The 21,255-nt window shown below is 39.8% G+C and overlaps 1 protein-coding gene across 2 annotated transcripts in view; it reads right to left on the bottom strand.

Moving 5' to 3' along the window:
* LOC146788763 (uncharacterized) overlaps window positions 1-21,255 on the bottom strand; it is a 357,517-nt gene that overhangs the window by 110,385 nt on the left and 225,877 nt on the right. For both annotated transcript variants that reach the window (XM_085629932.1, XM_085629931.1), the window contains one exon: window positions 19,282-19,383. In XM_085629932.1, coding sequence (XP_085486058.1) covers window positions 19,282-19,383 — 102 coding nt within the window. The remainder of the gene's footprint in view (window positions 1-19,281; window positions 19,384-21,255) is intronic.

Here is a 21,255-nt window from a genome sequence, read left to right on the forward strand (position 1 = left end):
TGCCAATGTTTAGAACTGGCTCTTTCTTTGAGTGACAGGTTGGATATTCTTGAAAGGTGAGGGTTTGTGAGTAAATTATCAGTGTTATGCCGCCACGTAGGGCACCAGAAATGCCAAATGTGGCGAGGCCAGCAGCGGCACAAGCTTCCCCACATTTCTCTGCCATCATTCCTAGTCTTGGTCTTGAGGGAGCGCCTCCGGTTGGCGGGCCGGTGATTCACATTCCAGGGGCGTTGCTTCATTCTTCCGAGCCGAGGCTAGCAGCAAGGGTGCCAGTGCATTCCGACTGCGATGATGGTTTCAGTGAAGTGTACATCCACCTAGTGGGAATTGGACTAACCACCAACTCATTTCACACATGCGGTATAAAAGCGGCCAGATGGAAGCGATTCTCAAGGACAAAACCTCTAAATCATGCATTTTCTCTAAGCATCATACAATGCTCTCACGCTCTACACTGTCCTATGTACGGCATGTGTCAGTTCCGATAAATTGTCAGCATCTGCCTTACTCGTTTGGCCAATATCAATACTTCTCTCTTGACCTTCAGCCCATTGTGACACCTCCTTCTGATGGCAATATCTTCATGATCAACAAATTGAAACGAGGATTGGCTGCACGCAAAAGTGAAAGCAGCGCGACGCGGGAGGGGAGGGGCTGAGGAGCGTGAAAGCAATCAAGTGAGATAAAGACAGATGGCACCTGATCGAGCGCTGAAAGCTGGAGATTGTGCGCGTGCACGCGCACGTGAACGCAAGTGCTAGGCCAGTCAAAGCAGATTGTGCTAGCCCCTACTAAATGTCTCACAGAGCAGCGCATGCGCTGGCTCTAGCGAGACCTAAAAAGGAGACCAAGTCTTTTCTGATGGGTAAATTTGTCCCATAACGAACAATGTGGTAACCATAACACCATAACCAGCTTGGATATAGAAGAACTCAGGCATGGCCTTATCTTAAAGCTAATGTACGACACGACAATCAGGACTGTAATCTATAGATTTATTTTACTCCTCATTACATTTATTTTATGCATGGATAAATATATGCCAATGTTAGTGAAATACATGGACATGCTCCTGGCGTGAAAGAATGGATATCTGCTGATTTCGAAGATAGTTGAAATGTAAAGCGCTCCGACACCCAAACCCTGGGTCTGGTTCGCACCATAGAACACACTGAACAAATAAATAACCGTTATGTGCAACATTGACCCTATACTGTAAACTTTAGAGGTAGCGTAACTCAAATTAATAATCAGCCCCAGATATATGGGAAACTCATTAAGTATGGTGTTCAATCTGCATACAACTGTTCTGAGAAAATCAAGTTCCTAAAAATACTGAATGTCGGTTCCAAAACTAATGACCCACTATGCTTACATGTGTATCAAATCCCTGACAGTCACCTAATCTACATGGAGGTTAGAGCAGTTATGAGTAGCAAAGTGGGTACTGTAAACAGTATTCACTTTATGGAGGGAGTTAACTATGTACCACACTGTTTGCAGACAGTAAAGCTCTCATGAGAAATACACCACAAAGTATTAAAGTTCTACTAAAAACAGTATGCACTCTATGCAACAATTTGATAGACAATACTTTCTAAAAAATAACCAACATCTGAAGGTGCAAATGATCATACTACCTGCACCCTTCCTACTGTGGTAAAAATTATACAGATAAACATTGGAATAACAAAATGTGAGTGAGACACCCCTGCAGAGTAAATGAAGGGGGGGCAATGCTCTTGACCCAGAGAGGAGCACCCAGTGCATGGGCTCACCGCCCGTGCACAATGCCGGAGGGCCCCCCTGCCATGTGGGGGCTAATATTACGCCACTGCAGATAACCCATCTTCTGAAGCAAGACAAGCACATGTACATAGGTTAGCCTGGTGCACACATTCTTCTAAGCCATGTAGATATTGTCGGAGGTATCTCATTTTGCCATTCTGAGTGAGGGAATGTGAAGGTAGGGTTGTGTGTATAGTGAAATATGTTTTAAAACTATCTAAGGGATATGGTTTTCAGGTTTCATAAGGGGGCTAAAAACTAAAATCTGAGTGCTGTCAGTGGAATGTTATCAACAGTGACGGTCTCAGTGTATTTACTAAGGTCGACATGTTTCCCACCTAAGTGGTCTAGAAGGAATCCATGGCATTTCTTCAGGACCGGAAGGTAATGTATCCCTCCCCCTCACCAAAGCGGGATATGTGACAGGGTTTAAAATGATGTTTAGACAAAGCAGAGGTTTGCTATACCTACATGTACGTAGAATCCCTAACTAGAGTTCAAATTCCAACCCTGCTGGTGTCTTGGTAAATGGATCTTAAATCAGACCTCCAGACGGACAGAGATAGGGGTAGGTCATGAACTCGAGGCTCCTTACAAAAGTTAGTATCTCCTACATAAAATCTTACTCCTGTTGAAATCTTTTTCTGCCGAACCAAAGAAATTACGTGGAACATAATGAACACAAGTCAGCTGTCACCTGTACACAGAGTTAATCTTGAATAAAAAGATTTAGTGCGTGTTCACTACCTCTACACACTTAGTGCATTAGGAGCGCATTGTTTGGTAAACGTTCACCCATTAGCTGGACCCAGGCTGTACAAAATGTATTAGACAAGGAATACGATACTCACCCGTCACTATGTAAATTAGAACACAAACTAGCACACTCATTGGATGATGTTCATCAGTGATGTCATTTGAGAGGTTATTTGAGATGTCATCAGTGATGTCCTAAGCAGTGCATGGCGAGGTACAGTTAGTGCTGCTCACTATAACTGGTGGATTTCTGTGTTTTTTTTAGTTAAAAATGTTAATGTTATCATTGACAAATTCACCTAACTATAACCTTTGTTTTTTTCAGTGAATTCCGAAAGTTTTTTTTTTTTTTTTTTTACAAAAACAAAGCTTTTTAACCCCTTCTGTGCCCATGACGAGCTGGACTCGTCATGGAGCACAGTCGCGCTGTGCCCATGACGAGTCCAGCTCGTCATGAGGCATTCCCCGGGGAATCCCTCTGGTGCGGGCACCAGAGGGATTCCCTTTTACTGAAAATAGCCCCGGGAGCTGGAGAAGAGCTTCCCCAGCTCCCGAGGCCCCCCCCCCCCTGCTTTCAGTGTAATGACGATCGGCGCGCACGTCGTGCCGACGTCATTACACTGAAAATGAAACTGAAATGAGCCAAGAGGCTCATTTCAGTTTCACTTTGTTACGTGCTCAGGGGGCTATCTCAGCCCCATGAGCACGTAGAAAGACGGGAGAGGTATCGTTTGAAAGGGGAGAATCTCCCCTTTCCAATGGAACCCCTCCCCAGTGGATCCCTGCTTGGGGATCACCACAGGAGGGCGATCCCCAAGCAGGGATCCACCCACTAGACACCAGGGAGGGGGCAGCGGCCCCTTGGGCAGGGGCCTGTGCTCCCCCCCAAATAATGTTGCCATAATTTAGTCTTTTTGCCCCCCCTGGGGGGCAGATGGGGCAGTAGCCCCCAATCTGTCCCCCCGGGGGGGCAAAAAGACCACTAGACACCAGGGAATAAAAAAAAAAAAAAATAGGGGTGGGGGCTGCCCAAAACGGGCAGGCCTGTGCCCCCACCCCACCCCACCCCAATTATTACAGTCTTTCTGTCCCCCTGGGGGTCAGATGGGGCATTGGCCCCTAATCTGCCCCTTCGGGGGGGGGGCAGAAAGCCCACTAAACACCAGGGATTTTTTTTGCGCAATTGTTTTTAGGGTGTGGGCTGCCCGAAACGGGCACGCCAATGCCCCCACCCTCCCCCCCACAAAAAAGACAGTCTTTCTGCCCCCCAGGAGGCAGATGGGAGCTTTAGACCCCAATCTGGCCCCCCCTGGGGGTGCAGAATGCCCACTAGAAACCATGGATTTTTTTGTTTTATTAGTGTAGGGGTTCCCCAAAATGGGCATGACAATACCCCACCCCCAGAGAAATTCCAGTCTTTCTGCCCCCCCGGGAGGGCAGATGGTGGCAGTGGCCCCTGATCTGCCCCTTGGGGGGGGCAAAAAGCCCACTAGGCGCCAGCGAGTACGCAGGCTTTTTTTATGAATGGGGGTGGGGGCTTCCCAAAATGGTCATACCAATGCCCCCACCCCCACCCCCACAAAAAAATAGCCACAATCTTTCTGCCCCTTTAGGGGCATATCAGGATGAAACCCCCTTCCCCGATTCCCCCCCAGGGCGGCAGAAAGCCCACTGGGCTCCGAATTCTTTTTTGGGCCCTAGCGCAGTTGGCACGTAGGCAAACCTAGCAAACCTGTACATTATTTAAAACTAGACACCGAGGGGAATCCTGGATGGGGTGACTTCACCAGGTTCTGTTACCCAGAACCCATTGCAAACCTAAAAATGTGTCCAAAATAACACATTTTCCTCACATTTCTGTGGTGGAAAGTTCTGGAATCTGCGTGGGTCCACAAAATTCCACCCACCCTGCGTTCCCCAAAGTCTTCAGAGAAAAATGGTGCCTCACTTGCGTGGGTAGGCCTAGTGCCCGCGTCAGGCAAGGGCCCAAAACCTATTGCGGAGACTTCAAAATTACCCATCACAAAACAACCTGGTTTTGAAAAAGGGGGTCCCATGAGTTTTTGGCCCCGGGCTTGGCGGCCATCTAGGGAAACCTACCAAACCCACACATTTCTGAAAACTAGACACCCAGGGGATTCCAGGTAGATATGGCTTGCGTGGATCCCCCAACGTTTCCTTACCCAGAATGCCCTGCAAACCTCAAATTTAGCTGAAAAAATCACCTTTTTCACACATTTTTGTGGGGGAAAGTTGTGGCATCACTGGGCTGACACAAATTTCCTACCACCCAGTGCTCCCCCGGGGTCTCCTGATAAAAACGGTGCCTCACTCGTGTGGGAGGCCCAAGAACCCGCGACAGGCAAGGGCCCACAACTTAGTGAGTCGACATGAAATTTGCCTATCTCAAAACGACCTGGTTTTGCAAGGGGGTCACTTGGGTTTTTGGCCCGGTGCTCGGCGGCCACCTAGGGGAACCTACCAAACCCACACATTTCTGAAAACTAGACACCCGGGGGATTCCAGGGAGGTATGGCTTGCGTGGATCCCCCAACGTTTCCTTATCCAGAATGCCCTGCAAACCTCACATTTAGCTGAAAAAAAATCACCTTTTTCACACATTTTCGTGTGGGAAAGTTGTGGCATCACCGGGCTGACACAAATTTCCTACCACCCAGCGTCCCCCGGGTCTCCTGATAAAAACAGTGCCTCACTCGTGTAGGAGGCCCAAGTACCCGCGACAGGAAAGGGTCCAAAACGTAGTGCGCCTCAACAGGCAAGGTCCTAAACGTAGTGCGCCTCACTACGTTTTGGGCCCTTGCCCGTGGCGGGTCCTTAGGCCTCCCACACGAGTGAGGCACCGTTTTTATCAGTGCCGTGCGCGAGCGTAATTCTGATTGGTGGTTAGATGTCAGTCAACATTCGAATCGGTCGAAATCAGGAAGTGTCGGACGCCATTTTGTGTGTGGCAGTGAAAAAGAAAGGTGGAGAACGTGAAAAGGGGGCAGGGTAGAGAGTCCCTGACCCCCTAGGTCTTCTCAGGGGGACCATGAAAGACCCCTAAGGTCCCCAAAAAAAAAAATTTTTATAAATATTGCGGTGCACGCACGGTGCGCGCACGGCGGCAAAAAATTCATAAAAAAATAGAATCAAAAATCAAGTGTAAGTGTTTAGATGTTGGTTGGCTCTAAAAAGAGCCGTTGTGTTCATTGAGTGTTTTTTTGTACCTACAAGTAAGTACAGATGCAGAGTCTAAAGTTCAAGAGGAAGACTCTGTTCCCTTCATCTATGAAATGAACACCGTCTCTTCTATAAATGCCTTGCATGTTGTAACGCAAGTTGTTGTGGTATATAGAACCCATACCATAGTCTCTGAGGAAAGCAGAAACAGACTTATTGACGTGCTTTTTTGCTTTCTCAAACTGCGGACAATATTGGTTGGACCAGTTCCACTTTTGCCTTTGGCATATATTAGAATATACAAAGGTAGTTTGTGGAAAAAGTTACATCAATTGCACAAAGGTGTCCTTAATAAGCATGTCCAGACCTACCCCAGTTAAAGTGCCTAGGTCATTTCCACCACAGTGCACAATTATAAGGTCAGGCTGTGGAAGATGTAGAAAGGATTTCACCAAAGGCATTAATTGGTGCCACTTTAACCCTCTCTGACCAATCCATTTAATGTCTACATTTGGCAAAGCAAGGTCTTTCACAATACCTCTTTTTTCTGCATACTTTTCACTCCAGTAGACATAGCTATGACATACAATCCACACTGTGAACAGCTTTCAAGGAGATCTGGATGCACTCAGAAGGTGTCTTTCAGTAGAATGGCAATATGAAAAGAAAGATAGGTGTAAAATGGAGGCTTACATACTTTTTTTTAATAAAAAGAGCTCATTGGCTGTTTCAGACCATTCAACACTAAAAACTAGGCTTTATGTTTAAATTTTTAAAAGCATGTTTTGTATTGGTTCAGAAAAATGTGTTCCCACAGAAGATTACTTTGGATATGCTGTTAGGTTTGAAAAGTCAAGCACTCTTGCTCTTTGGATTAGAAACATTGTGTGCTGAACTTCTGACCTCTCTGCTCACACCAGTGTTCCATGATCTGTTGCTATGGTAGCAGGCAGAAATCATGTTGGGGGTAGGAATCATTTGGAAAGGGTTGAAATTTGCAACCAATAGAAATGTGTGATTCCATTTAAAAAAATGTGGTAAGCAATGTGATTTGAAGTTAACATGTATATGTGTGAAAAAAGAGAGGGACATTTTGCCATTTAGTGGTTTTGGTGAGAGGAGTACAGCTCAGAGATTCTGGCTCTGATAATCTGCTGTGTGAGTGGAACATTTCTTTCTCAACTAACTACTTTTAAAGGTGAGTTATGAATTTGAGAGGGGATGTATGTGGTGTATTTTGATATAAATAATAGAAATTTGTTTCTTCTTTTAAAGTTGTGTTTTACATTTTAGGTTTTGGAAGATATTTAACTGTCTTAAACTTGTAAGATATTATGGAGTATGTCTTCACCATAAGTTAATGTGTACTGGTATCACCCAGGAATACTGTTTTGTGTCTAGAATCACACCATGAGTCTGTGTGCACACAGGAATTGTCAGAGATTTAATTTGTGTTGCTCTTGTTCTGTAAGACTTGCACTCGTAGGAAAGGGGCAGCTCATATGATAGGATTTGAAAAGCTCAAAAAAAATATAGTTATATATTTAAATTACATAAAGGTATTTTTTTTTCGTTTCCTTTAGGTATCGCTGAACAACACTGAAATAAATGAAACATGCCTATAAAATCAAGAAAGAGAAAAGAACAGCAAAAACATCTATATTTGAAGACAACTGGACAACCGAAATTAGTTAAAGAATCTCATGTTGGAAAAAAGAAAAAGTATTCTGGTAAGCAGACTAAGGATTTAAAAAAAAATATCCTGAAACATAGAAAAAATATACAAACTATATCCACTGCAAATAGCGTTTCAAGAAGAAAACAACAAGACAATAGAAAGAAATTACTAAATGCTAAGGTACAATCAGAAGAAAGAAAGAATGACTTAAAAAGAAAAACAGAATTTCTAAACATTCATAAAATAATGTTTCAGAAAAGAGTGGTGTTCAATTTACTAAAGGATGTGAAAAAATATAGGAAGAAAGCAATAGTTTATAAGAAAAAGAAACATATTGAATCAATTGTTGCAAAGGCTTTGGAATTAAAAAGAAACTATTCATTTTAATTTTGAACAGGATCCGTACATTAGATAAAATAGTCAATGTAATGAAGTAAAAAAGCAAAAGGAAAAAAGAGTAGTGAAAAAATAACTTTTGTAATGTGTTCTTAGGAGAATGGAAGCATAGTTCAAGTACTGAACCATTTTTTAATGAAGAGAGTTATCTTCAAAGTAATAGTTTGCTGCATGCAGTTGACACCAGTGGTCGAAGTTATGAAGTTAAAGATGGTTGTGTAATGGAAAAGGAGAAAATGGTTCCAAGAAATGAGGAAGAAGTGTTAGCTGATGAGGTTATGGGGAAACGTCCTAAAGCCCCAGTGTACACTTGGAATTGTAGTAGTATTTGTACTGTACAACAAGAATCTATTGATAAATTACGTGACTTTCTAAGAGAATATAGTAAAAAAAAGTGTTAAACAGAAGATTAAGGTGCTTCAAAGACTAGATCCATGCAGAGTGAGAAAGAATACTGGTGTGCAAGGACATTCTCTGGCTTGTCTTTCTAGGAAAGTTTGTCAAAGTGTTTTCACCATTTTAGGATGCTGGCAGTACATCATACTGAAATGAGAAAGTTTGTGAGAAGACTGTATTTTGCTAAAAGTCCAGCACTAAAGTTAAATGAGTTGAATAGTGCTCTGTTCCGTGGATCTGTATCAGATGTAGAGAAGGTTACTGATGATATTCAGTTTTGTTACTTTGGTCCAGAACAAAAAGTGCAGAAATTGACACAGTTATTGAGGAAAATGTTTAAGAGAATGTAGAACTCACTGTTAGTAAAAATTTTGAAGATCAAATTACAAAATTTACTATCATCTCTAATGAGGGACCAAATATTACTTGTATTTGTTGCCGGAGAAGCCATTATAAAACTCAAACAAGGAATGTTGATCTCTATAAAAAAGTGAAAAAGAAAATAATTATGAGTGGAAGGATTTTGCTACATATTTATTTCTGGAAAATTGTTTTGATTTGGGTGAAGATCAGCGTATTTGTAAATACTGTTATAACAAGTTAGAAGAAAATAAAATGCCAACTAGAGCTGTACATAATAATTTAGAATTGGTTGATATTCCTCCTGAACTTTGTAATTTAAATACGTATGAGTCTATACTCATTCAATGTGTCCATCCATTTCAGACTATAGTTCGTATGGAGCCCAAAACAGCAAAATTACCTCCTTCAGATTTACAAAGAGGTTTAAAAGGAAGAGTTGTCTATTTACCATTAGATTTGAAAAAAAATATTGAAACAATTGATGCAGATAGTTTGGAAACTGAAGCATTAGTTATTCTGGTTAATGGTGTACCTACAAAGAATAAGAAAATTTGGCAGGAGCTAGTAGATGTACGAAAAGTACAAAGAGCAAATTTATATTTGAAAAGAAATAATAAGTACTATCGATCAATTTATATGGATGAAGATGAAGAAGTTTTACTAGCAGACACAGGAATACCAACTGGGCAAATTGAAAAAGTGGATAAGTCAAAAGAAGAAGAAATTTATGAACATTTCAGCATACATCCTCTTCATTCTAAAGAAGTTATGGGAAACACTATTGATCTGTTTCAGATGAAAAAAGCAAAAGGAACTCCCATGAGTGTATGGGAGGAGAGCTTGGAAGCTCGTTGTTTTCCCCAGCTGTTTCCTACAGGAAAAGGTGGACGATATGATGAACGTCCAGTACAGATTCCTGCTTCTGAGTATCGGACTACAAGATTATATGCAGAAGATCCAAGATTTCGTCAAAGTATTCCTTATGTGTTCCATCTTTTATTTGAAAGTGACTTGTCTGCACTATCTTATGCAGTAAATCACATTTTAAAAACTGGAGTACATCTACATAATGTGTCTGCAAAGGATTTTATGAACAAAGTGCAACAGCGAGATGATCATTTGGAATCTCAATTGATTAATCTGATGGCTTGTCAGCGTGGAACTAATGAATATTAGTACCGACGCCATGGAGAATTAAAATGTACGTTACGGAATTTAGGAACTCCTACATGGTTCCTTACCCTAAGCTGTGCTGAGTACGCTTGGGATGATTTACTGGATTTTCTTCGAGAGGCAAATTCAAATATTGAAAACATCCAATACAAGACAGCAGGAGAACTGTGCTCATTGGATCCGGTTAATGTTTGCAGATTTTTCAATCATAGATTTGAGGCTATGATGTCCTTCATCTGCAATAAAAAAAAATTCACCTCTTGGAGAAGTTGTGGATTTCTTTTGGAGAAAAGAGTACCAAGCAAGAGGTGCTCCTCATATTCATATGCTGTTGTGGATCAAGGATGCCCCAAAATTTGGAACAGATTTATCTTTCATTGAAGAATATGCAACATGTGCTATACCTAAAAGCACAGAAGAAAAAAACTTAAAAGAGCAAGTTTTACATTTCCAAAGTCATCGGTGTGGAAAATACTGTTGACGAAAGTACAAGAGTAAAGATAAATTCTACACAAAATGTCGATTTGGATTTGCACGACCTGTTCTTTCAAAAGGAAGAGTAAACAGTTTTATGTCAGCTGTGCAACATACCATTACAAGAAAATCTCCGAAAAATACCTATAACCTAAGAAGAAAAGAAGAGTCAAAATATATAAATGACTACAACCCAGTCATTTTATCCATGTGGAATGCTAACATGGATATTCAATATGTAGCTGACAATTCTATTGCTGTTGCTCGGTATGTCACATCTTACATCACTAAATCTGAGAAAACGGAATTGAAAGAAATGTGGGAAGAGATTTCTCACGAGAAGACTGTCAGTAAAAAGCTATACAGTTTCAGTTTAAAGATGTTATCGCATCGAGAAATTGGGTCATACGAAAGCTCAGATAGGTTATCATCTGCAAGTCTGTACTCCAAATCCAGAAGAATAATTTGGGTAAGTTTAGGCCTTGCAGGAATGCGAAATCGGGTATTGAAATCTATTCGAGAAATTGAATATTTAGCAGAGAACGAACCAGAAAGTACAGACATTTTGAATACAAATATGTTGGACACATATTACCCAAACAGAAGTCATCATCTTGAGAACATGTGTCTCTATGAATTGCTGCAGACCTACATTTTTACACGGAATGCCACAGAAGACATCAACAATGGAAAATATAAAGTCATTGGTGAGGAAGGATGTTTGGTGAAACAAACAAAAGGAAGTTTGATTAATCACAGGAAGCCGAGTTGCGACACTACTGACAAAAAAGAATTTTACTACTTAGCACTTTTACAGCTGTTTAAACCATGGCGTTCAGAGGATGAATTACTTGGAGATTTTCAGAGCTATGAAGATTCCTTTAATGCATGTAAAGATAGCATCATAGAATGCAGTACTTTCACAAATTATGTACAAATGTTAAATGAAGAAATTGAACAAGAAGCTACAATTGCAGCTGAAGTAGCTAGAGACAGTTCTCAAGACATTCAAAGTTCTGGTACGCTCAGTCAAGATCCCCTAGGACAACCAATCGTAGAAAATGAAGCTGCAATAGCCATGACTGAAGTGGAAACAGCTATGAATCAAGCTCAGGAAGATTTAATAGACTTACCAAATTTGGAACAACAACTGAATGATGAACAACAACAAATTTATGAAGAAGTCAAAAAACAAATTGATCATGGATTACTACATGAAAATAAAGAGTGCTCATGCACATCATTTGAACCAATCAGAATGTATGTGAGTGGACAAGCTGGAACTGGAAAAAGTTTCTTAAAGTAATTAGAAGCTACCTACAGAAAAAAACTGATTCAACTTTGTCTTGTGTTGTTACTGCTCCAACTGGGTTAGCAGCATATAACATAAAAGGAATTACCTTACATCGTTTGCTAATGTTACCAGTAGATCATGAGAGCAAAATAGAATACCACAAGCTAACAGGAGAAGCATGTTTTGAAGTTTCAAGAGTGTTGAAGAAAATGAAAGTTCTCATTATTGATGAGGTAAGCATGGTATCAAACTTAATGCTTGCCTTTGTGCACTTAAGAATGCAGCAAATTCTAAAGACAGACTATGACGTTTTATTGGGAGGAAAACATGTTATCGTTTTTGGGGATCTACTGCAGCTCACTCCAGTTAAAGGACAACCAGTATTTAATATTCTTGCACATGAAGACACGAAAAAGTCATTAGGAAGTATAGGTAATGTGAATATTTGGTCACACTTTGAGTACAAAGAACTCATTACCAATATGCGGCAAGCAAATGATGAGGATTATGCAAGTATTCTCAAAGATATCAGAATTGGACTACTCACAGAAAATGGCAGAAAAGCTTTACAGAGTCGATTGCTATGTAATTTGTTTCCAACAGAACAAATAGTTCCAGAGAAAATATACAAGAAAATTGCAGAAAAAAATACTGTAATCAGCTTAATGCCAACACTACATGAATGCTCTATATTCAATGAAGAACTTTTGAAATTAGAAAATGAAGAGATTATGAAAATGGAAGCCGTGGATAAAATACAGCATGAAGGAATAACTATTATATTGACAGGCAAATTGAAAACTAAATTGGATTCTCTAGAGAAAAACATATTGAAAACAGCTGGTTTAGAAAAAATCTTTATGTATGTATGAACTGTTAATTTTAAGACGTAATGTGAATGTAGAAAAAGGTTTAGTGAATGGAGCTATGGGTAAAGTTGTGGGTTTTGTTAACTACCAGAAAAAAGATGGAATTGAATTTTTAAAAATAAAATTTGATCAGATTGAAGAGGTTAAAGACATTAGTCGTTGTTCAGTTTGTTTTTTGCTTGTGAAAGACATATGTACGTAGGAAGCAGTTTCCGTTTTCTCTAGCATATGCTGTAACTATTCACAAATCTCAAGGATTAACTGTAGATAGTGCTTTTGTAAACATTGGATTTAGTGTGTTTAAAGAAGGTATGGCATATGTTGCTTTGTCACGAGTGAAAAAATTATCTGGTTTATTCATGATAGACTTTGATGACTCAAAAGTTAGTGCTGATGCAAATTGTGTAAAGGAGTATAATAGATTAAGAAGAAGCTATGCTCCTCATTTAGGTCAGTATCCTGTGTTTGAAAAACGTGTTGTTTGTCGGAAAAGGAGAATTGAGAATATCTGTAATGAGGATGTACAGAAGAGAAAACAAAAGGAGAGTGATGTGATTGCAAGCAAAAAGAAAAAGGACAGTGTTGAAGAGGTTGTTGGTTGTCATTTTGAAAATAGCTCTGGTGTCAACTGCTACGCTAATGTAGTGCTGAATGTTGTATTTTATCTTGAAAGTTTGCAAGAGCGGATAATACTAAATCATGAAAAAAGATTTTGTTCTCTGCTGAGTTTCCTTTGAGAAGTTGAGTAATGATAAAACTAAAATAGAAAGTGCTTCTGATGTTAGAAATCTTTTAGATGCATGTTCTGGATGTACACAGTTTACTCAAAATGTCCAGCAAGATGCACAGGAATTCTTAATGTATATGCTTATGGTACTGGAAGATGAAGGGGTAGAAATAGAAAATGTGTTTGGTCTCTCTTATAAATGGGAACATTGTTGTGAAAACTGTATGAACACATGCAGCACTAATGTTGATTCTGAAAGGTTCATACATTTAACATTACCAGAGCGTAAATCAGTGACTTTTAGTAAATTAGTTAAAGATGCAAATCACAACATGGAATGTTCTCAATGTAAATCAGAAATGTTATCAACGTTATTTTTAAAGAAATATGGACAGTATATAATTTTAATGATGCAACGTTGTAGAGCTGATGGGACAAAATTGGACACTTTTATAAAGAAGTTTGTAGGAAATCAATTATCAATATCAGGAAAGACTTTTGTTGCAGTTGCAATAATTGGCCATGATGGACCTTCTATAACTTCTGGTCATTACACAGTTTATCTAAAATGTGACAAAAGGCTGGACACTGTAATGATTCTCAATTGATTTTCAAGCAACGTTTGCCTGCAGAATTACCAAATTCCTACTTAATTTTTCTAAAACCAAAATTTTAGATACAAATTGCAGCATCTGAAGAAACCATTATTTCAATTTTATAGGATTATCATTGGATATTTCACCAAAAAAGGGTTTAAAAATTACCATTTGGCCTCATGCAAAGGTAAATGTTTCTATTGTGGACTTCTTTGACAGATATTATTTTGGTGTATGTGCTTAAGCAACAAGATTTACAGACGTTATTTATTGCAAATAGTTATTGTTCTTAGAAGATATTTTTAATATATATGTTTTCTATCAAGGTATGTTTTACTGAGAATAGATTCAGGGCTTTTTTAAACAATCTTTCAGATTGTTTATTTTTTTGCCCGCTGTTAAGTGATGAATGCAATTGATATCACTATTTTCAGTGAAATTCAAAATATTCTGAAAACAGCAAAAAAAGGGCAAAAAATTACTTTGTTAAATATGAAAATATGTGTACTGTATTCTAAAATGTATTGTTAAATATTACTACTTTTTTTCTTTTTTTTCAGCTCGAGAAAGAAAATTTAGGAAATTGAATCCATTCTTCTTGTAATTAAAACAACCATTTATTTCTAATTAAGTTATTTTGTTGGTCAGGTAAGTTTAAAATATCTGTATTTCTCACCCCTTCACTTTCATGCTCCCTTTTCTTCACTTCTCCTCACTCTGCTTTTCTCATTCCCCTTCCCTCTCTCTTCTTCCTTTACTGCTCTTTCATAACTCCCTCACTCATTCTCTACTACTCCCCTAGGTTTACTGCCTCCATCACTATTTTTTCAACCATGTTTCTCTCCCTGTCTCCATATGTCTCAGTCATTCTAACTGCCTTACTCCTTCTCAGTTCCTTGCTCTCTGTCTCTGTTTCTGTCTCTCTCCCTTTGTCTGTCTTACCATTAATTTCCTTAACATCTCTGGGGCAGATTTATGTTTCCTGGCGCATCCCTGCAAATCAGCAGGGATGCGCCAGGAAAGATGTGTCACGCAAGTTTACCCTTGCGCCACCAAAGATGCGCCACATTTACAATACAGCACATCGTGGTGCAAGGATAAACAGATGCGTGACGCATCTGATGGCGTAAGGGCAGCGAATTGCTGGAGTCGTGTCGCAAGCACGACGCAACGCCAGCAATGTTTAGGGGCTGCCCGTACCTAACATGCTGCGTCATGCCTTACGCCTGCTTCAAGCAGGTGCAAGGTTTTGACGCAGCAGCGTCGGAAAAGTGACTGAGTGAAATCTTGTAGATTTCACTACGTCACTTTTCTGAGGCTTTTTCCGCTGGAACGCCCACCCTGCATACATTAAGCCTGACGCAGGTTTAATGTGGCGCAGGGCTTTACACCGTGACGCATCTCCATAGATGAGTCACGATGTAAATAGGGCGCAACGTGGCGCAGGGTTTACGCCGCCGCTGCGTCACAAAAGTGATGCAACGGCGGCGTAAAAGTGGCGCAAGTCTAACATAAATCTGCCCCTTTGTTTCTACCACTCCTCCTCTCTCCATCACTCATTTTCCATCTATGTTAATTTTTTAACCTTCTCCGTCATTCTCCCTCCCTTACCTTCCCTAACTGTCACTATCCTTTACTCATAGTCACTCCTATTCTCCTAATTCACTTTCTCCTGTCTGTATCTCACACCCCTTCATCTTTTCGCATTCTTTCCTTCACTCGCCCTCACTCTACTTTGCTCATTGAAATCCTGACTCCCTTTCTCTCACTCCAGTTTCCTAAATCCCTCCATCCCCTCACTCCCCATCTCTCACTTTCCCTTACCCCCTTTTCCAATCCTCATACCCCATCTCACCATCACTCCACTTCTCTTACTTTCAATCCCTTTACCCTGCTGTACTTCATCCGCTTCATCTGTTACTCCTTTTTCCTATCTCTGTCCCTTACTCCCCTTTTCTCACTCACCCCTCCCTCACTCTCCATTACTCACTGCCATTCCCTTACTCATTCACTCTTCTTACCTGTATCCTCTACCCTTAGTCCTTTTGTTGCAGTCAGTCTTTCACTTCCCTTTCATGACTGATCATACTTTCCTTTTCTCACTCATTCTGTCTGTCCTTTCCTCCTCTTCACTCAGTCATTTCAATCATTCATGTATACACTACACATTCATTCAATACAATTACAACACAGTATATTAGGAATATAGCTCTTCTTGGAGAAGTGAAGTGAGTTCTGAAAAGAACTGTTTTTTTTGTCTTTGTTTTGTATTTTTTTTTTAGTTTAACAATTTTGTATTTTTATTTTTATTTTTTTTAGAGCACCAAAAAAAAAACTGGTGATGAAAAACTGTTCAACAGGAACAAAAATAAAATGGAAAAAATTATGGGCTGGAGCATGTGTGCTGCTGTGTTCTGTTTTCAATCAAGTTTATGCTGCTCTCACCGTAGCAAAGAACAGCATTGCACACATTGCAATGTGTGTGCACTTTCTGGAAAAGGGGGCGGATGTCCAGTTGCCTGGTGCACGGTGAATCTGCGGCCGCAGATGACGTGCTCGGCTGAGCAGGTGGAGGGTTGTCCCTTAGGGCTCTAGTTGTTTCTCGAGCATAGCGTATAGGATGCACTGTTTTGATGTGCCTCAGCATGGAATAAATACTAAAGGAGTATTTTTTGCTCGGATCTCCTCTAGATAAGACACTTCCGCAAATAGTGCATGTCCCCTTCGGCGCATTCACCTTCTTTTGGCCCTCTGGAAATGTGAAATAATTCCAGATGAAAGGGTTTTTGTTTGCTCTTCCTTGGTGGTTCCACAAAGGTCTCCTCCTCACTCCCTGAAGTTGACTGCTGTTCTGCCATTTTCAAGTAAGATTTCACTCGAGTAGCTGTTCAGCAACCTTCTCCCAGGAAATAAGAAGAAATAGTGAGGGGAGTGGGTGTGGTGTTTGAAGATTCTGGAACAGAAACTACTATGAACCAATGAAAAGTGTTGTTTCGTAATCACATGACTTGCCGTGCGCGCACGGTGCACGCACGGATCGGAAATTAATTACTTTTAACCCGATTTCTAAAACATGAAAAGGAGGCAGGGAAGACACTCCCTGACCCCCTAGACTCTCTCAGGGGGTCCCTAAAGGACCTCGTAAATAAAAAAAAAACATTTAGCTTAATAAAAAAAATTGCCGGTGCGCGCACGGTGCTCACACGCATGCGTGCACGGTGCACGCATGCATCAGAAATGAATTACTTTTATCCCGATTTCTAAAACATGAAAAGGAGGCAGGAAAGACACTCCCTGACACCCTAGACCTTCTTAGGGGGTCCCTAAAGGACCTTGTAAATAAAAAAAAAGCATTTCCATTAATAAAAAAAATTGCCAGTGCGCGCACCGTGAAAAACCCTTAACAAAAAAAAACATTTTAAACTGTTTATAAGTTTATAGAAGATATTAACTATGCTGTTCAACTTTATCCAAATTCAAAAAAAAAAAAAGAGCTGAGCCATTCCATATTACAGGATAGAGTCAATCTATAACTATATACATAGGTAGTTTATTGGAAAATAAATAGATAAAAAATATAATACATAGATAAATTAGCATTTAAAAAACCTTACAAATTCACTGAAAAAACCATAGGTTTCACTCACGTTAGAGTTAGCTGGACATTTCACTCGTACAAAACCATTGAAATTCCCCCGTTATAGTTAGTTCAGCTAACTATAACTCGCGCAACCGCAATCCACTGCTGATGACGTCACATATTACATCACTCATGACATGGTCAGTGACATCACTCATGACATCACTGATGACATCTCAAATGACATCACTGATGACATCATCCAGTGAATATGTGTCTTTCTGAAAAATAAATATTTGTTATATATGTATATCTAAAGGTTAATGGAAAAATAAATGGGTAAATAAGTGTCTAAATGGATGTTTTTTTTGTAAAATTAATTGTATAACTGACTTATTAACAGTATCTTAGTGAATACAAGTATTGGTGAGTAATGTTTAAATATTTAAATATCTTTATCAGTGTCTCACTTTGTGTATAAGTGGCTGCATGGGTTGGTGAGTAGCTACATGAGTGTGTATATGGGTTATTAGTTCATTTTTAGAGTATCAGTATGAGTGTCTGTATGGTTCAGTGGGGGATGTTACTTAGCGTATGGATGCATGAATGAGTGACTCACTGTTTGTATGTATTTTAAAGACAGTATGTGAGCAGGACAGTATGGGTGAATGAGTGTGTATGGATGAGTAAGAGAGTGAATGACTGTCTCAATAGTGTCTTTATGAGTAAGTCCATATGTTTTGAACTAGTATATGTGAGTATTGATGTATGTAAGTGAGGATATATGAGAGTGAAAGATTGGAAGAGTTCCTGTATAAATAAGTATGTGTTTCTATAAGTGATTGTTTTAGAGAGTAAGTATGTGTACGTTTCTGTAGATGTAAGTGTAGTGGTGTGTGTATAGCTGTATATGCAAGTAAATGGATGTTTATTTGCATGTGTGAGTATGTGTGTGAGTAACTATGTATCAGTGTAGGTGTGTAACAGGATGTATAGGTGTACGAGTACATATGATGACTGAGTACATGTATGAGTGACTATATAGAAGTGTTGATGAATGAGTGGATGCGTATGTAGATTTTGGAATTACTGAATAGGTTGTTCTAACTGGTATTGGTATCTCTATAGTTTTCAAAACTTTAGTTTGTATTTTTCAATGTGTGTATCAAAGTTTATATTCGGATAAGAGGAGGTCTGCCACTCTTACACAAGGATGATGTCATCAGTGATGTCATTTGAGATGTCATCAGTGATGTCATGAGTGATGTCACTGACCATGTCATGAGTGATGGAATATGTGACGTAATCAGCAGTGGATTGCGGTCGCGCGAGTTATAGTTAGCTGAAATAACTATAACGGGGGAATTTCAATGGTTTTGTACGAGTGAAATGTCCAGCTAACTATAACATGTGTGAAACCTATGTTTTTTTCAGTGAATTTGCAAGGTTTTTTAAATGCTAATTCCCAACTATAACGTGTGTGAAACCTATGGTTTTTTCAGTGAATATATATATATATTCACCAATACAACCTCACCAACTACACAACCTTTAGAAATTCTAAATGTACAGGTAAGACTTTCATTTAAAATTTCTACACCACCTTCAAATTAGTATAAGTAGTGCACCTGGATTAAACTGTTGTACAGTGGAGTGCTACAGAAAGGAGCATTGTGCGGTAGTGTGCAGAGGTGTAGAGTATCGTTCAGTGGAGTACAGTTCCATAGAGTGGATTAAGTAAAATTAGGTAGAGTGGATTTGCATACAGTGGAATAGCATAGAGTGGAGTGGCATAGAGCGTCATACAGTGAATGGCGTGGAGTGGTGTCTGGTTGTGAGCTAGTAAGAGTTTCCAAGGAGGTGTGCTACTTATAATAATTTTAAGGTGGTGGATAAATTGTAAATGAAAGTTGTAATTAGAACTTCAAAATGTCTAATGTTTGTGTAGTTTAACTGTGGTTTCGGTACACACTCTCACCCCTAAATAAACTTCTACTGGGTTCATTACCTTTATGCGACATCCAGATGGCGGCAGCAATGGGCAGGAGAAGGGAAGCGACACATGCCAGGGACTGTAGAAGGACAGTGTAGAAACGCCAGACTTTGCCAGCTGTGTGCAGAGAGAAAAAAACGTTCATGAGTTGAGCCAGGCTCGGACAAAGTAAGACAGCAAAGAGGTTGCTACATGGCCAGAGGACTGGCTGCCATCACCACCACCATCCCAGCTGCACCAATCCCTCCAAGCTTACTGTTTGCTTTTTTGAAGCACTTTTTCCACCTGAAGAGACACTAGAGCAATAGTCACTTCAGGAAAAAGAAACTGGTGGAGAGAGATGATGGCAGAAATGTTGTCACTCGCATTATTTTCAAGACAGACCCCAAAGCAAGGCCCACCATCAGCAATAACAAATGTTTGCCACACACTGGGATTTTGTCTCAGTGCAAGGGTGTTCTCCTTGTATCTGTGACCAATCCGACAAGCATACTCGTATAGAAAGTTCTCATGCAGGAATGGTGTTGTAGGGATCACCCTGGACAAGAAACCTTTGGCGAAGCGTTTTATAATTATATGCATAATAGCATTAACATGTAGTTTATGAAAAACTGGGACTTAGAGGAATGGGCTGGAGCAGAATTAATCCGCATGAGAAGAGTCTGGAGGGACAAAACATTAGATGACAATGTGATAGCCTGGCAGGGTCTGATTTCAGAGGTCGAGGAGGAGGCTTCCCCTTCACAGGCTACTGGGAGAGGGTAGTAGATTGCGAGGGCTTGGAGGATAGAGAATGAATATAGATTATCTCAGACTAGTGGGCTCACGAGTGAGATACAGCAACTGGTATTAAAAACAATTTCACGGTATATAGATAACGGGAGGTGTATACCTAGGTGACCCGGGGAGAGGAGGGTGACCCCTTTGTTAATGGTTAAATAATTTAGGTATGTTTTGTGATATTGCTCTTTCACATCCCAATGTAACTGATGTAGTACAGTATTGGATATACGATCTTACTTGATCCTCAACCACAAGCCCACAAGATACGTAAAGATGTGTTCTTTTTCTCAGATAATGGGACAGACTGATTGTATACGAATGGTAATCACGATTGCTACATATTGTGATGGTATATGGAGGAAAATTCAATAAAAATATCTGAAAAAAACCTGTAGTTTAAGGAAACATTATGAGTGCTGCTTATGCCAACATTAGCTAATGTAGGCCTCAATTTCAAAATGTTTTGTGCTGCCTACAACTACCTTTTCAGTATCTAATTCTTAGTGCCTGTCCAATTTCCACCCCCCACACTTGCAGACTATTCATGCACAAACAACTTTGTTTTTTTTTTTTTTTTATTTATTTACAGTTTTTATTTACAACAAACAGTCGGGCAATGAGCAGTGAAACAAACAAGCAAGCATGATCTAAATGAATTTAGAAGAAGAAAAAAAAAAAAAAAAAAAAAGGTACATAAAAGAAATGGAGTAGATCCCTCAGATCCATTTAGTGACTGGGTCCCAGATTTTCAGACCTTGTTTTTTTTTCCTTATCCCCTTAAGTTTATACATAGCCAATTCTAAATGATAAATAGAGATTAGCTTGCATTGCCAATGATGAAAGGTCGGAGGTTCCTTGTCAATCCATCGAGAAGTGATACAAAAACGGAAAACGGATATGCAGATGAACAAAAATGCATCTTCAGGGAAAGGTCTTTTCCCAAGTTGATCTACTTGAACACCAAAAATTACCAACTCAGGAGAAAGTTTTACGAGAATCCGTAGATTATTATTAATAAAAAATTCTATATCTGTGATATAACGAAGTAATTTTTCGCATTTGAAGAACATATGGATAGAGTCCGCATCCACCTCATTACAGCGATTGCATCTAGAATCGCCGCTGACCTTCCACTTGGCGAGCTTAGCCGGGGAATAATAAAGATCGAAGACAGACATATAATGCTGGCTTTGAAGGGATCCATTG

This window comes from Triturus cristatus, chromosome 10, assembly GCF_964204655.1.
Source record: "Triturus cristatus chromosome 10, aTriCri1.1, whole genome shotgun sequence".
NCBI classification, from domain to species: Eukaryota; Metazoa; Chordata; class Amphibia; order Caudata; family Salamandridae; genus Triturus; species Triturus cristatus.